The sequence below is a fragment of the Medicago sativa genome, chromosome 1, assembly GCF_051527215.1.
Source record: "Medicago sativa cultivar Bolivia chromosome 1, Bolivia_mono, whole genome shotgun sequence".
NCBI classification, from domain to species: domain Eukaryota; kingdom Viridiplantae; phylum Streptophyta; class Magnoliopsida; order Fabales; family Fabaceae; genus Medicago; species Medicago sativa.
The window spans coordinates 34,187,834-34,206,259 of NC_140749.1; the positions used below are offsets into that span (position 1 = coordinate 34,187,834).

Here is an 18,426-nt window from a genome sequence, read left to right on the forward strand (position 1 = left end):
CAATGAGCACCTGAAGCGCAGTATGATTTTTGAAAAAGAAGATTGTAATGCCGTGCATGTCCATTTCAAATATGAAAGGCTCGATGTCTTTTGCTATATTTGTGGCATTATGGGACACACTGATAACTTCTGTCCTAAAAGGTTGGAGCCTGGCTATATTGAAGAGACTAAAGGATGGGGGAAATTTTTGAATTCGGGTGGATGTACAATTGGTGGTGGAGTCACGGTGAACATGTGGCTTAGGGGTGGCCGCTCAGCTAGGCGTGGTGGGCTTGATGGTGGTAGAGGATGATTGGGCGGTGGTAGAGGTGGTGCTGACAACAACCCATCTAATGTTGTTGTAATGAGTCATTCAAGTGAGCATGCTTTGTTTGGTAGAGTTAAAGTTCTACGTGGAGGTTACTTCACTTTTCAGAGGATGGTAGTTACTATAATCGGTCACAATGGAGGAGGCGAAGGTCAATGGATCCCTTTTGAGTTGAATGAAACAAATATAGAAAATCATAGGACTATTATGATGTTGGTGAGTGGCTTAGGTGCAAGGAATGGAGAGGCCAGAAATGATAACAATGCTGCTGCAGGTAACAATTCTGTTAATTCAAATGCTGCTGGTGAACAGACAACTCAATTGATGTTGGGAGATGCTTGCAAAGGTAGGACATCTAGTAATGACATGTTAATGTTGATTGGGTGTAACCAAGTGTTGGGGATGCCTTTTGTAAACACTGGTGGGGCCAAACAAGTTAACAAAGTTTTCATAGGTGAAACTTCTGAGGTGGGCCTAGTTGTGTGTAATAAGAAAAAGAACAAACCAGTTCCCACTAGACCCCTCATAGCAGGGCCACTTGTTATAAGGGAAGGTGTACATGCTGTCAACAATTCTCAAGTGATGGAGGTCCCACATGGTGATAAAGGTAAAGGAAAAATGGAAGACGGGCCATCAATTAAAAAGAGAACAAGACCAAACATGTCTACACGTGGTACAGGGAATTCTGAAGGTGCAGTTGAGCAGGAAAATATGCAGATGCTTGTTGACACATATTGTGAAGGTGCTAGTGCTGGAGGCAATTTTCTCTCGGTTCAAAACAACCCTTTATTTTCTGATAATATTGTAACGGCGGAGGCTGAAAATCATCCCCGCCAGCAGCCATGAAAATCATTAGTTGGAACTGTAAAGGTTTAGGTAGTCCTCGTACAGTTCCTAGTTTAAAATACATTGTCCGTGTTTATAAACTGGATATTCTCTTCCTTTGTGAAACTATTTCTACAAGTAATAAAACAGAGGAGTTAAAATATGTCTTGGGTTTTGATTGTTGTTTTACTGTGAATAAACAAGGGCGAAGCGGTGGTCTTGTCTTATATTGGAATTCTTCGGTTAATTGCTCAATCTCTAATTATTCTTTTAATCATATTGATGCTGAAATAGTTGAAAATGATAAAGGCACATGGAGACTTACCGGTTATTATGGTTTTTCGAACAATGGTTGAAGAAGGGAGGCTTGGAATTTTTTGAGACAGTTGGCTAATGTTTCAAATTTACCATGGTGCATTTTAGGGGATTTCAATGATATCCTTTCTCCTCATGAAAAGAAAGGTAACAATGACAGGGCTAATTGGCTTATCAATGGTTTCAGAAATGCTGTGTGTGACTCTGGTTTGGCTGATATACATACTGAAGGGTATCTCTCTACATGGTTTAAAAGTCTAGGTACAACTAGAGCAGTTGAGGAACGCCTTGACCGCGCTCTTGCCACTAACAATTGGCAGGTTTTGTTTCCTAATGCAGTACTAGATAATCTACCAGCACCTTCCTCGGATCATTATGCAATTATGCTCTCTTGTGCAGCGCAGCCCAACAACAGAAGATTTGCACCTCGGTTTAAATTCGAGAATGCTTGGTTAGCTGGCATCTTCGTCAAAGACAAGTGAAATTCTTATGGAGCTTGTCCGATTAGTGGAAAAATTGGAATTTTGTGCTTCTGATCTCACTGATTGGAGTAAAAATAATTTTCATAATTTGAAGCTTGAAATTGATATTTGTCATAAGAACATTGACAGAATGAGGAGCCAGGTGGATAGCGATAATATTCATCAATTTAATGAATTGAGGAGCCGTATGACTCAAAGTAGGGCGCGAAGTTTTAATCAAATTTAGTATTACAATCCATTCCCACATATTTTATGAGTCTTTTCACACTACCGTCTTCTCTTTGTGACGAGATTGAAAAGATGATGAATTCTTTCTGGTGGGGTCACTCAGAAGCTCAAAGTAAAGGTATTCATTGGATGTCATGGGACAGGTTATCTATGCACAAAAAAGATGGAGGTATGGGATTCAAGAGCTTAGGGACTTTTAATCTTGCTATGCTAGGTAAGCAAGGATGGAGAATTTTGACTAATCCTGATACGCTTATTGCAAGAATGTTCAAAGCAGGATATTTTCCAAATAGTAATTTTTTTGAAGCTACTTTGGGGCACAAGCCAATTTATGTTTGGAGGAGTATCTGCAATGCTAAATTCATCCTTAAGGCGGGAAGCAGGTGGAAAATTGGTGACGGGTCACTTATTCCGATATGGAACAATAACTGGATTGCTGGCAATGGTTAGCTTACTTTACAAAATCAAGGTCTAACTCCTATTGATAATCTCAGAGTTTCAGATTGTATTCTTCCGGAGGAAAAAGCTTGGAATGTTCCTTTCTTACTTTCAATTTTTGACGAGTATATTGTGAATCAGGTTGTCAACACACCTCTATATCCCTCGGTTCATGATGATAGGCTAGTTTGGACAAAGGAAAACAATGGTGAGTATCCTGTTCGTAGTGCATATCGTATGTGTATGCATGAATTATTTGATGTTGATCATTTTAAGGCACATGGTTCCTGGGATTTGATTTGGAAGCTCAAAATTCCGCCAAAGGTCAAGAATCTCATATGGCGTCTTTGCCGAAACACTCTACCAACGCGTATGCGTCTTGAGAATAAAGGGGTTAATTGTGCAAAGGTATGTGCTTTGTGTAATCTGATGGAAGAAGACAACCTTCATCTTTTCTTTCGCTGTCCAGGCAGCTGCTACATCTGGAGCATGTGTGAGTCATCTGCTACCATTAATAATGTGATATCTCAGGGCCATGATAGTGCTGGTATTATTTTCCAGCTGCTGCATCTGTTAAATAGCGATGATGCAACACTGTTCTGCTGTATTATTTGGAGTATTTGGAAGCAACGGAATAACAAGATATGGAATGATGTGGCTGATGCACATATGTTTGTTTTGGAACGGGCAAAAACTCTGTTACAAGATTGGAGAGCAGCTAAACCATACCAGCAACAACCTTTAAGAATGCCAAACATTATTGATAACTCAAAGTGGAAGAAGCCAGCTGAAGGTAGATATAAATGCAATATTGACGCTTCCTTTTCCAGGCATTTGAACAAGGTAGGAATTAATAGGTATATGTTTAAGAGATGACACAGGAGCTTTTGTCTTAGCTATAACAGATTGGATTAGTCCGTTATGTGAAGTTCATATAGGAGAAGCACTTGGTTTACTTTCGGCTTTAGAATGGGTTCATGAGCTTAATCTGGCCCAATAGACTTTGAGTTGGATGCGAAGAAGGTTGTTGATAATTTTTTATTGACAAAACATGACGGGACTGAATTCGGAGATATCGTTCAAAGTTGTCGATCTCTTTTTAGGAATTTTTATGAAAACTCTAAGGTGGAGTTTGTACGGAGACAAGCAAATGAGGCAGCCCACGCTTTAGCTAAGGAGGCCACATTATCAGCTAGTTTCCATGTTTTGTATGAAATACCATATTGTATTGAACACATTTTGATTAATGATATGCTTTAAGCTTTATTCCCTCAAAAAATAAAAAAACATAAGAGCTGTATGAACATATGGGTAGTATTTAATTGTAAGAATTTTAGTATTCACCATAAGAGCTAGAGGTAAGGGAAATCTCTATCCACCATAAGAGTTGTATGAACATATGGGCAGTGAAGAGTTTTGTTTTCCATTGTTTTTCATGTTCTTTTAATGAATTCAAGTTAAATTCGCGCTCTAATTTACTGCTGTGATTTTAGGTATATTATTGTCTCTGAATTCATTATTTTCATGTGCTAAATTCATGATTGATATATGGTTATGTTGTGTTTTGAATAAATAAGGAAAAGTGAGTAAAAATCCATGGAATTAGAAGTATAATTGATGTTTTAAGGTATTTTTTTTTGAGCAACAACCCAAATATATTAAAACAAAAAAAAAAGAGTACAAAAAAGAAAAGGGGGACTAGGCCAAGACCTTTTTAGAAATGTACAAACCTAAAATTAGGTAAACCCATCCTATTCCTAGTGTACTCTCCCCTGATAACCTCAGGAATAGCATCAAACCAAGCAAAATCATTAACAGGGAATGAAGACCCATATTGGCCATACCATCAGCACAAGAATTTCCTTCCCTATAAATATGTGAGAAAGTGAAATTGATGCTTCTAACAAAAGCTAAACAATTATTCCATCTATTTTTTAAAATCCAAGGAACACAGGAAGATGACTTCAAAGCTAAGCAAACCAATTGAGAATCAGTTTCAAGCCATAAGTGGGTGTATCCTTTTTGAAAAGCTGTTTCCATAGCCAGAATTGCAGCCATCAGTTCTGCATTGAATGCATTAGTGTTTCATACATTTTGAGCAAAGCAGCCTAAGCAAATACCTTCCTTGTTTCTGAAAATACCACCACCTGCAGAAGCATTGATAGGGTTCTTTGTAGCAGCTCCATCCGTGTTGACCTTGATCCAGTTGAAGATAGTTTAAGGTATAATAATTGGTTATTTAGTCAATATCAATAAGCAATTTTAATTCGATGGACGAATGGAAAGGTGAACTATGTTTCTTTGCAACTTTCGTTGATTATTAATAATCTTGTGCGATCATTCAAAATTTTTATATTCTTGTGGTTATTTTTAAATCCTTTGTAGTTATTAATTTATTGTTAAAAGAAAAAAAAAAGAAAAAGAAAAACGGGAGGCAACGTAATGTCGTACTCCAGTCTAAATTATGCCCTATACTATATCCTTATACATATTTATACATATTTATAAGTAGTGTCCTTGTTTATTTCATATATGTACGGTTCCTATGCCAATTGCTTATACTAATATATAAGTAGTGTCATTGCTTATACGGTTCTTGTAAAATATAGTTATATGAAATGTGTGGGACATATATATATAAAATATAGTTATATGTAAAATATAGTTATATAAAATATTAACCTTTGGATTAACAAAAATGGAAGGATAGGATTTGGTGTCAACCAATCCGTTGACACCTGGTGTCAACGGATCCCGACTCATATATATATATATATATATATATATATATATATATATATATTTATGAAATGTGTGGAACAAGTCCATGTCTTTTGCAAGCTTAATTAAGCTTATACGGTTCCTGTACAACCATTTTATTACAACTTTTTGACAATTTTCTCTCTCATACTCACATTATATTTTTATTCTTTCTCTTCCTTTTTCTCTTTCTATTGTTTTAGACCAATAAGAAGAGAGAAAATGAAAGTTGTCACAAATTGTTGTACATATATCACTACTCATTATTTTTATATGGTGTGTTGTTGGTTGGTGAGGTAATTATTATTATACAGTATCTTGCTCATTGGTGAGATAAATATTGTTTACGGTGATTCTATTCGTGAGTTAAATATTATTTGTAGTGATATTTTGGTCGTTGTTTAGTCGTTGTTTTGCCGTTGCTTAGTCGTGCCAAGCCATTGTTTAGTCGTTGCTTTCTCGTTGTTATCCGTTGTTATGTTGTTGTTAGATGTGGTCATTGTTTTAAGGGAAATGTTATCTTGTGTCCTCAAGGCACAAGTTAAGAAGCCAAAGATAGAAATATGTTGTTGGAAATTGTGCATTCAATATTCTTGAAATTTGAAATCTTATCTTTTCAAGACAAAATTTATTATTTAATTCCATTTTTAGATTCTTAACATGTGCCCTGAGGGCACAAGTTAACACTACCCTTGTTTTAATTGCATTCATGCACTCATGCCATTGATATTGCCTTTGATTTGTAGTTGAGGAATGATCAGTAAAATAACTATGACTTCCGAACCTTGGTACCACATGAATATAGAGTTGAGTTAGGGACATTACATACATAACTGCAAGTATATTTGAAGATGTATAATTTAAATATGTGTTAGTTAAAGATGTGTAACTATTTAAAGATGTGATATTCATTGATGTGCTTCTATTATAGTCACGTGTGAATGGTGTGTATTTTGCTAAATGTCAACTTGATATTCTTAAAAGTTGTTGTACGATGGTTCACTGGTACAGAGGTAGCACCATCCACTGCCAATGGCTTTGTACAGTGTTCGCTTCGTCGAGCTTCTTTGATTTGCGTGGCTACTATCATCGGAATCCTTTCCTGATTTTCTCCACGCGCTCAAGTCTGTCGTTCTGCTGACGGAGCAAGTTCACTAGGATCGCTAGGACCTCGTTCATCTCAGGCGGCGGAGGAGGAGGAACGTCTTCCAAATGCAGAGGAGGTGGAGGAAGCGTCGTCGTGTTCAACAAGCTTACAGCGCGAGCGTCAGTCGCGCAAAACGAAGACTTTGGGCGCGGAACACCACCGATAGAGATCGGATATACGCGAACAACGACGGCGCAGGTGAAAAAGACCGAGGTCGGATCTTCCTTGGAGCAATATTCTCCGCACCAAACGAAGGACCAAGAGGGACGCTAAGGCGGAGGAGGAACGTCCTCCAAATGCGGAGGAGGCAGAGGCAGTGTTGTTGTGTTCAACGCTGTAACGCGAGCGTTAGTCGTAGTACCGAGGATTGTCTTTTTTTTTAACAGCTAAAACACTTTATTTATCACAGCCTGCTCAAGATGAGTCTAGCCGAAAAATACGATACAAGTTAAACTAAAACATCAAGGCAACCACAACACTCAACTGTAAAAGCGAAGAGGCTCCCCAAAACACCAGTGGAAACATAACAGAAGAAACACCACAGACCCCAAAAAACACAACAAACCAAAGATGCCGGCCACTACCTAGAAAGGAAATCCCTCAGGTTTCAATGCCACTCATATTACAAGAATGTTATAATGCGGCTTAAACAACACTGCGATAGGACCTTAATGCTCTCCACAGTCTCATCCACCTCCTTAACACAACTGTTAAAGACTCTATCATTTCGCTCCTACCAAATCTACCAAATTGCGGCATGCCAAATTAACCACATACCCTAACTAATTTTCTTATTCCTCAACTCATTTGTCCAACAATCCAAATGCACAAAAAGATTAGAGGGAGTAATGAAATTCTCATTTGTATCCAAGCCATCACCTTAATCCAAATTCTAGAAACCACCTCAAAATGGAGTAAAAGATGGGTTGCCGAATCTTCAACACTTCCACAAAAAACACAATTCGATGAAGCATCCTATCAAGAAACAAAGACTCTGAGCTCTATCAAGAAACACTGTCCAAGAAAAGGTCACCACCTTAGACGACGCCTGACTTTTTCAAAGGTGCTCTAAAACCACTTCCTCCTCATGATTCACCCTTTCATCTAATAAACAAAGACTCTCCAATAATGTATAACAAGAATTTACCAAGAATCCCCCCATCCTTTGGTAACCCCCTTCAACAATCATCCTCAATCGACCCCTGGAAACCATCCACCAACGCCAACAAATTTGTAACTAATTCCTCTTTCCACAAGAACAACACTCTCCACCGATAATGACCACAAACTCTGCCCCTCTTTCCGTGTGCTCAGCTCTCCAACCAACATCTCCTTTCAATTAGAAAGGGCGAATACACGTGGAAAAGTACAACAAAGATGTTATGTACCCATCGACGTATTAGTCCGAAATATCATACCCAAAATATTTCCCACCTTAAGGACCACCTCCCTCTTAAACCAATTAACCCCACTCAGATTATCCAAGAAGACAAAATCCTTCCACCAAGTTGACGCAAATATAGGCAACACCTCCGTTGATGTCAACACTACCACTCATCTTCAGACAATATTTCTCGATAAGGATCAATTTTACGTCTCTAACACTTAAACATCCTTTGAGTCTTGGTTGGCACACAATCCTCCATCTCACCCAACAAGTCTTCCTACCACCTCTCACACCACCCCAAATAAAATTCCTTTGGAGTCTCACTATTAACTTCAACACACAAACCAGCAACTTCAAAAAAGAGAGATAAATAATAGGGACCGAGTTCAAAACCGAATTTAAAAGGACAAATCTACCTTCCAAACTAATATATCTACTCCCCGAAGACATTAGATTACTTTTTAAATGCTCAAACAAAGGTTCCCAAGTTGTCTTCTTCCGCGGATTGTCACCTGCCGCAAGGCCCAAATAATTAAAAGGAATGGATCTTTCACTACAATTCAAGAAATTACACGTCATTCCCATAAACTCCGATGGATTATTTACACCAAAGGTCAGGATTTACCGAATTCGACATCAACCCACTAAAACCTTCCACAACGAGAAGGAAAAGGAATGGTGCCAAAGGATTGCCTTGTTTCAAACAACGTTGAATGATTATTTCCTCTGTTAGGCTCCCATTTACAAGGATAGACATACTCCCACCGCACCACTAACTTGCTTTAGCTTTGAAAATTTTGTCTCCAAGTCCCCATGCTCCACCTTATTCCACTCTCTAATCACATTCTTCAACCCCTTCATTTTTGAATGCAACACTAAACCCATTAAACCATTCAAGCCAGTTCCGGTTATCAAGCCAATGGTTATTAAATATAAAGGGTTTTGGCCCCCAATCACAACCATAAATTTTTAAAATGGATGGACAATGATCCGATACATCCCTCGGACAAACCCAAAGTTCCATACTTCCCCAATTCTCACCCCACTTCGCCAAAACGAGAGCTCTATCAATACTGCTCATAGACCGCCCATTTGGATGATACAAAGTATACTTCCGCCTCAAAAGTTGCATATCCTCCAACTCTACATCATTCAAGAAGTAATTAATAAGAGACATTTCCAAAGCTTACTCTGATGTAGGTACATTTTGTAAAAGTTTGAGTGTTCTATGTAGAGTTTGTTTCTCTTAGTTTTTATTTTTATAGCTTGAGATTTTTTAAAACTAGATACTTAACATGACTATATTTTTTATGTCGTGCTTGGCATGTGTTATAGATAGTTTTTGCATAATTTTAATTTAGGATGTTATTTTGTGCAACCCATTTATATTTGTTCTTTGAATTTCGCTTTTTCATCTTCTCATATCTCAGATGATTTTTTTTTTTCTTTCTAATTTGGAATGTTGTAGATTAACCTAATTCAATGAAAATTATCATCGGAGGATTTGCGGAAGATGGAGCTTCAAATTCAGATGGAGGGGGACATTCAATGAAGTTTACAAGAAGGATTTCAAACAAGCAATTCCTCTTTTGTAAAGATTTTTCTGAATTTTTATATTCTATGTTTTTGATTTATTGGCTTCTTTTCTAGTTTTTTTTATGATTTATGATTTGTGGTAATTAGATTCACTCTTTAAAAACTTTGCGCGGAAACGTGGTTTGAAAAACTTTTCATGAAATCCATTGACTATTGAAACGGTGCAATTGCAATAAGGATAATACTAATTAAACAATATGAATTTATACTAATTAAATGTTGAACAGGATATTCACAATTGAATTATTATAGAACAATCAAACTTAATACACAAATCAATTACAATGTCATAGGCAACCTCAAATCAAACCTAAACTTCAACAATTAATATACTAACAAAGAGACGATAAGATTTGATCTATGATGAAAATATAGACAAGCTAATTTTAAATATGAAAAGTGATTGGCTTATCAAACTAGTTTACAAAAGATTCCTAGAAAATTAGATTTAAAATTTTTTCAATCGCTTAGAACATATAATAATTGACCAAATTTCTTATTACTTAAAGTTAACCGTAAGCAATATTTTGCCCTAGATTTACTTTAATTTATCTGCTTAATTTTACTAAATTTTACTATATTAACTTATCTCTTCTATTATCTCTTATTACTTAAGGTTAAGCCGTAAGCAATATTTTATCCTAGATTTACCCTAATTTCTCTACTTAATTTTACTATATTAACCATATCTCTTCTATTATCTCTTATTACTTAAAGTTAGCCCGTAAGCAATATTTTGCCCTAGATTTACCCTAATTTCTCTGCTTAATTTTACTATATTAATACTATCTCTTCTATTATCTCTTATCTCTTATTACTTAAAGTTAACCCGTAAGTAATATTTTGTCCTAGATTTACCCTAATTTCTCTGCTTAATTTTACTATATTAACCTTATCTCTTCTATTATCTCTTATCTCTTATTACTTAAATTTAAGCCGTGAGCAATATTTTTCCCTAGATTTACCCTAATTTCTCTGCTTAATTTTACTATATTAACCCTATCTCTTCTATTATCTCTTATTACTTAAAGTTAACCCGTAAGCAATATTTTGCCCTAGATTTACTCTAATTTCTCTGTTAATTTTACTATATTAACCCTATCTCTTCTATTATCTCTTATCTCTTATTACTTAAAGTTAATCCGAAAGCAATATTTTGCCCGAAATTTACCCTAATTTCTCTGCTTATTAATAAAGCTTAATCCGTCTCGCTATTATGTTAGTCAAATTATGTTCCTAATTTCAATGATAATCGCATCTATTGTTCATTCCAATTAAAAGATCAAAATCTGTGTCGGGTCAATATCATGTTACAATATCAAGGTCGATGTCATAGACATAATATGATATGGTACAATACCAATGTCTATGATAATTAATATTATGAATTTAATTAGAACAAATATGACATTCAACTAAACTATTTTGTTACATGTTACTGTCAAATATTACCTTCGATATGACCTGTGCATAACACGGGTCGATGGTCTAGTGAACAATTACATGTTACAAAGATTCATTCGTGTATAGTGGTTCCCTCAATTGTCCTCACTATAGTGTACATCCACTCTTACTACGAGAAATTCTACGGTCAACCTATATTATGTTGTATAATTACATATTACAAAGATTCATTCGATTTACAAATCCAATCGATCGTAAACCTTCTATGCTAATTAACCACTCCAAAGTCTTCTTGAAATAGGATCCTCTAAAGTTTTTGAATCTCAAACTTCCATGCACTCTTTCGGTCTTCTGGTCCAAGAAATATTCAATACAGTGAATCTTGCTTCAATTCCCTTCAACTTTGATGCTTTGAGAAACAACCCCCACTATTATCTTTAGATCAGGTGAAAAGTATCTTCTTTTACGTTAAATCCTTGATGCTATACCAAGATCCTTGAGAGAAACCAATTCTTACAATATCCTATAGCACCTTAACAACCTAGATCTTAATTTGATCTACAAGTGATCTTTGAAAAAGTGTTTAATCAAAATAGTTTGTAGATAGACAGAAAAGCCTTGAGGGAGTGTTTGATTCCATGAACGACCAAACAAGTAGTGATAAGTATTTACAGGTTTGAGAGTTTAGTGCAAGTTAAAGCACTAAATAAACGTTAAACCCTCTAATGATTTGAATCATATAGTTTAACTTTTTTTAAAAAATGACTCGAATCATATATGAAATGAGTTATGAGGGTGTATGATAAATGATTTGAATCATATATTTCATAATTCCAATCATCATATGATCTTGATAAAGAATGATTCGAATCACATATTTCATGATTCAAATAATTGATCTCCATATGAAGATTGATTAGAATCACATGTTTCACGATTCGAATCAAATTTTGTAATTGAACTCTATTTATAGTGATTCGAGTCATTTTTATAACAAATGACTGAATGATTCGAATCATAAATACAAAAACATCAAAAACATGTGCAAAAAAGCTTTCCAAATCATATTTTGTTCTTAATTAACGTACGTTAATGAAATTCTTTCAAATATCTTGGTATGATATGATCTAGGAGAAGGATGCATTCAAAACAACTTATTGAACAAAAGAGGCTTTCACCTACAAGAACCATCTGTGTGTAATTTAACCCAACCTATTGGTAGGGGCTTCCACCAAATTAACACCACTTCACGATGACTCTTTGTAATCACCTTATTAGCCTTCATGGCATAATGATAATCTCGAGCACGCTTGAGAACATAATGAGGTGGATAATTTGGTCTTTGAAAATTATCTTCACGAGACTCTTTATAAATATTTTCCGAAAGTCTTATATGATGTTTGTCGAAAAACTTTTTCAGTAGGGGAATTGTAGCGTAGGGTGAACTCATGTTGAATCTACAAATGTAGTTGAGAGGATGAAAGGTATAAATGTAGGGGTACAATGTAAGGCTTTTAAGTTTTAGCAAAGCAAGCATACTTATAAATATTTATGTGTAATTATAAATAATTAAGTTCGCTTTGTACAAAAAAAAGTTCTCTTTAGCTTCCAACTTGTTTAGAGACCCGGCGTTGCCCGGGTTAGATATTAAATAAGTTTTATAAGTTTGTGTGCACGAATACACGTGTCAGTATATTAGATTGAATTTATTTAAATTTACAATTATAATAATATCATAAAAATAAATATAAATGATGAGATGAATGATCAATGCAAGAATAAAAAGTGTAACAAAATCAATGATGAATTAGTTCAAGTGGTAAGAGTTTTGGGTCCCTTTAAACATGTGGTCATGAGTTTGTTTCGTGGCCCATGCGTATGAGAGAGAAAAATCGATTGAAAAGTGGTTGAAATATATATATATATATATATATATATATCAAAGTATATGTATGAGAAATAATAAAATTGGTGTTTGGCAAACCTGAAGAAGGAAAAATGTTAGATGAAAAGAAGGTTTGGAGATTCTGCTTGTGCTCAAAATATGTAATTATGTGATTAACGAAAATTTATTTATTTATAGTTAACATTTGCATTAGAATATGATGCTAAAAGATAACATAATAACTAATCGAACCTTTTTTTTTCCCTCAAACATAAAAATTAATTGAATGATATCCTTATTTATTAATTTTGTTACGTCTGTAGCAACTTAACCTAATTTTTACTCGCTCCTTTTTTTTTCCCTCAAACATAAAATTTAATTGAATGATATCCTTATTTATTAATTTTGTTACGTCTGCAGCAACTTAACCTAATTTTTACTCGCAAATTTGCTTTATTAATTTTGCAATTATTTAACCTAACAAATTCCATCTAAAAAAATGCATTGCACACCAATTTCATTCTTATCCGCTTGCCTTTTTTTTTGAAGAAAATATTTTTCTACCATATCAATGATCTTACGGGTTAAAGATTATTTATTGGTCTCTATTATAGTCGAGAAAACTCGTGCGACGCACGGGTCAAAAGTCTAGTAGTGCTAAAAGATTAGTAATAACTAATTGAAGCTTCTTTTCCTAAAAACAAATAAACAAATTGGAGTCTTTTAATCATAAAATAAGATCGTATATGTAAACTTTGTTGAAAGTATTATGTGTAGTTTATATATATATATATATATATATATATATATATATATATATATATACACACATACACACACACACACACATATATATATATATATATATATATATATATATATATATATATATATATATATATATATATATATATATATATACATATACTATTGATTGATTGATGTGTAGTTTGTTGAGATGTTTCTGCTACATAAAATATTAGAAATTCAATAAAAATAAAAATAAAATACTGAGTGCATAAGATTAAAAGTTTGTTGATATATTTATGTTAAATAAAAAATATTGGTTTTTAAAAATAGAAAAAATAATAAAAATATTGAGAATGAATGTGGAAGCTAGTGACACGTGGCATAAAAAACCTAACTTTATATATATACTATTGATAAGTTGTTTCCGAGACCTTGCTAATTTAAGTATGATGTTAGTAAGAAGTGACTGTTGTATCTTGAAGAGTACTAGTTATGAGACCAACTGCACTGGTAACTGCACTTGAAGATAGCGAAATACTCAACCTCAATTCATTTGCACGCCTTTGTCAACAAGATTGATATTTTTCTTATACTCTATTTAATTTCATCCATAATCAATTTATTTGTGATAATTTTTCTCTTCGATGTTTTACTTAATGATAATTTTATGACTAATTTTTTTCAACACCTCCTAGTAGAGGCGTCCACCAAATAAACACCACTTCACGATGAATCGTCGCAATCACCTTGTTAGCCTTCATGGCATACTGATAATATCGAGCACCCATCAGAAATAATGTGGCCCAAAATTAGTATTTGAAAATTAGTATTTGAAAATTATCTTCATGAGACTCCTTATATCTCTAATACCACAAAAAATGACATGCCCATGGCCCAAAAATCTTTCCAATCTATCTCAAGTTTCCATCCCACAATTTATTACTCATCTTAAAATCAAGACAATGCTTAAGATCCCCCATAGAGAAATTATCTCTTGCACTAATATTTAAGAAAGGATTAATATATAAAAAGAAAATCAACTTTGAAAGCATAACGACATGTACTCCCAATTTTTTTTTTTTGTCTAGTAGCTTAGTGGTTAGAGCTCACATAATTTAATTGTGGAAAAGTGGAGTGTCCGAGGTTCGAACCCCGGCCCCTGCATATAATATGCAATATCCCTGCCAACTGAGCTAAGCTCACGGGGATCATGTACTCCTAATATTTTTTTTGGTGAAGATCATGTACTCCTAATTAATTCATCATTTTAGCACACTTTGTGCGAGGTGAATTTATCCTACTTTGAGCAATATATTCCATTTTGATTTGTTAAAAAAATAAAATAATAAGTGTCACATTTGTAAAAAAATGAGTGAAGCGGAATGTAATATAATATTATGATCATCATTTCTATGTAATTATGTTTTACTTTGTATATTCATAATGGTAAATACGTCAATAATTTTTTTTTTGTCTGTAGACGGCGTGACAAACAACATATGAAACACTCTCATACAATATCGACAATGTCAAATGTACTATATCTTACAGACGAATACAACAATATTTATTAACGATAATATTGTAAAATTACTATTTTCTTACTTTTATTTTTAGTTTTTATTATTTTAATATGTGTGAAACGAGGAAAGGTGACAATCTTCGTGGGATTGAGATAATATATTCTTTTAAAAAAATATATTATCCCCGTTTGGTCTCCATTTTTTCATTTGGTATTTGTTTCTACCATTTTAGTTAAGAGAAAAAATATACTCCCTCCGTCCCATAATACTTGACACAGTTGACCTTATTACGCATGTCAATACATAATTTTGAGCTTAAATATCTTGAATAATATATTAGAAAAAATTATGAAAATTTGATATTTTAAAATTAAAAATACTCACCGAGACAAATCTAACGACATCTTATATGATATTTGTATATTAGTAGAAAAACATGGTCAAAGTAAGTTAGGTCAAAATTACACATTTTCAAACGGGTCATCTATTGCAGAACGGAGGGAGTAATATATTTAATGCTTGGTCAACTCTCCTAGCTACGAAGTTGGTAGTTTTTTTTCATATAAATAATAAGACAACCAAAGCTACAAGAGTAAGCAACAAAGAAGAATGGCAACCACATTCACATATCTTATTTCCATAATCTTCTTTACTCTTGTTATCAAAGGTATGCTCTTATAATTCCTTCAACTGCACATTCTATTAACTATACTTTCTTTCAAATTTAATTATTGATGGAATTTTTCTTTTCAGGATCAATGTGTCCGTTGAACAGCCTTCAAATTCTCCAAACAAGAACCTGGCAAGTAGTAGCTGGCAAGCCTCAATGGAAAGCTTTTTAATCTCTTTCGTAAGTCACTCGCTCCTTAGGATGTTGAATCATAAAGTTTACATGATTTTAGGAGATATACGCATATGGGCAATTGAAGTTGACGTTTTTGAAATTAAAATGGAATTCTGCAGGTACCGGTCGGTCACTACTCGTATAGAGTAAGCTAAATTCACTTGGAACAAGGTCTGATGGCATGGTGGTGTTGTCAACTCGTTCCGTGATTTTAGAGTAATGACTGGGGCCTAGGTTCAATATATTTTTATAAATATATATAGTGGAAAATCATCAACGTCAATGACCCATGTGCTAATTTATGAAGTTTTCTTAAAAAGAAAAACCAACGAGCAAGCATTGGTATGATTAAGCAAAATATAGTATGCGAGAATACGAAGATACAATGTTAGATGTTTAAGGAAGGTATGTCCTAGTGCGAGATGAGTCTACCATGGGAAGTCGTAAGAATGATTCATGGAAATAGTAAGTATGTAGTAACAAAGATGTGCACTATGAGTCAAGATTGCTCGGGAACAAGTGTAAGTATGGTATTGATATGTCAAGAGGTAAGTTTACCTTGAGATTTAATCTTACAAAGCAAAGGGTAGAGCAAGGTTGCAGAGTTGATTGCAACATAGGAAGTCTTGAGAAGAGTTCAAGAAGATATTAATGAAATGATAGAAGGAGTGTGAAGTTTTACTCGTCTCAACGGATTAGAGTATTGGTTAAAGCCAACCGGTGGGAATCAGAGTAGCGCAACGAAAGTTAATCGATAAAGTTGTTGATAGTTGTAACACCCCGTTTTCCCAACATAAAAATTTCATTTAAAATCAGAGTATTTTGATCACAACGGAATGTCACATACTTCATTTAAATCATAAAACGGATAATAATAATTATCCTTCAAATTCAACATCATGAAAATCTTAAAATTGTTGCAGCGGAAAATAGTTCAACATCTAAAAGTCTTGGCACGCAGGCCTTATTGGAAAATCTCATAAATTAGTTCATAAAAGAGACACGTAAGGAATAGAAGTAGAAGCAAGCCCCCATCCCGTTACGTATCAGAGCACCTAGACACCAACAAAGAGTCCACTCATGAACGCCTCTAATCTTTATTACCTGCACATTACCCACGGTCGAGGCAACATATACGCAGAAGGGGTGAGATTTCATAATCAATACATTAAGCATATAATCCAATAAAATGCATTTAACAACTTAAACATTAATAACATATCAACAATTAACAATTAGCACATTTTTCATTACATAACAAATACAATCATCAAATACCATTACTAATTTTCATCACAAATCATCCTTGACCATGCAACTCTATCAACTCAACAACAACTTAACAACACGACTCATCTTTGACCATGCAACTCTATCAACTCGACAACAACCTGACAACTTAAACATCATGAACTTCTTGATATGCAAATGCATGTGGTACCAATCAGCAACAAAATGAGCATAATAGGCTCTTCAACGTGTGAGCACAAAGGCTGCCGGGCCTAAAGCCCCCAACTTTAATGAGCACAAAGGCTGCCGGGCCTAAAGCCCCCAACTTTAATGAGCACAAAGGCTGCCGGGCCTAAAGCCCCCAACTTTAATGAGTATGCAATGAACTCGACTTCCAACAACTTAGACAACGACGTGTACAACTCATACGACTCATAATCATGGACAACTTCTTAAATTCCAACAACATAGACCGACTCATGCAACCTCAAGACACTACAGTCGACAACAGAAAACAGCAGCAACATACAACAATTAACAACACTGGAATGTGTTAACATTCACATAAAGAATTAATTACATCAATATAAATAGCACAAAACATCACTATAGCATTCATGTAGTAACACTTCTAATTTCAGTCACCATAACAGACTTCTGAAGCTTATGAAAGCATCCTAAACAGCTCTCTAACTTACTTCTAAGGTCATCTCAAGACTACACGTGCGAAAGGATCGCATCGGGACAATTTTGGGCAACTAACAGCCTAACTCGCAGTGGCGAGTAACTTCACTCGCAATGGCGAGCAAAGTGTGCATTCTGGGTTCCTACGTATTTACTCGCAGTGGCGAGTTATTCTGCTCGCAGTTGCGAACTCACAGGTCACTCGCAGTTGCGAGTTGTGCTGCTCGCAGTTGCGAGTTCTGGGTTCTAGCTCGCAGATGCGAGTGTTCTTGCTCGCAGGTGCGAGCGATGAATGTCAGTACGGCCAGAAACCTAAAAATTCCAACTTTTCACTTAATCTCCTAATTTTATCCTCAATTCAACATCTAATTATCATCTTATGGTGTATCTAAGTTCTGTACACTAATTTAACATCAACCTAACATCTTTTCATGAATCAATCATCAAATTCGGTCTTAAACCTAATTCCCAATTCTCACCAAAACTTAGTCTAATCATGCTAAATTTATCCTATAGAATCATACTCTTAATAATATTGAGAATTAGTCTCACCCTTACCTTGTAATTGCAGAATCGATAGCCTCTCCCTCTGGTTCTCCTCTTCTGACTCTTTCTCTCTTT

General features: G+C 34.7%; 1 protein-coding gene across 1 annotated transcript; it reads left to right on the forward strand.

The window, feature by feature from the left end:
• The first annotated feature begins 1,149 nt into the window (after positions 1 to 1,149).
• Positions 1,150 to 1,929, forward strand: LOC146954516 (uncharacterized). The gene is made up of 2 exons (XM_085744901.1): positions 1,150 to 1,459; positions 1,556 to 1,929. The coding sequence occupies exons 1-2, from the start codon at positions 1,150 to 1,152 to the stop codon at positions 1,927 to 1,929; spliced, it is 684 nt and encodes a 227-aa protein (XP_085601027.1).
• The last annotated feature ends 16,497 nt before the right edge of the window (positions 1,930 to 18,426 follow it).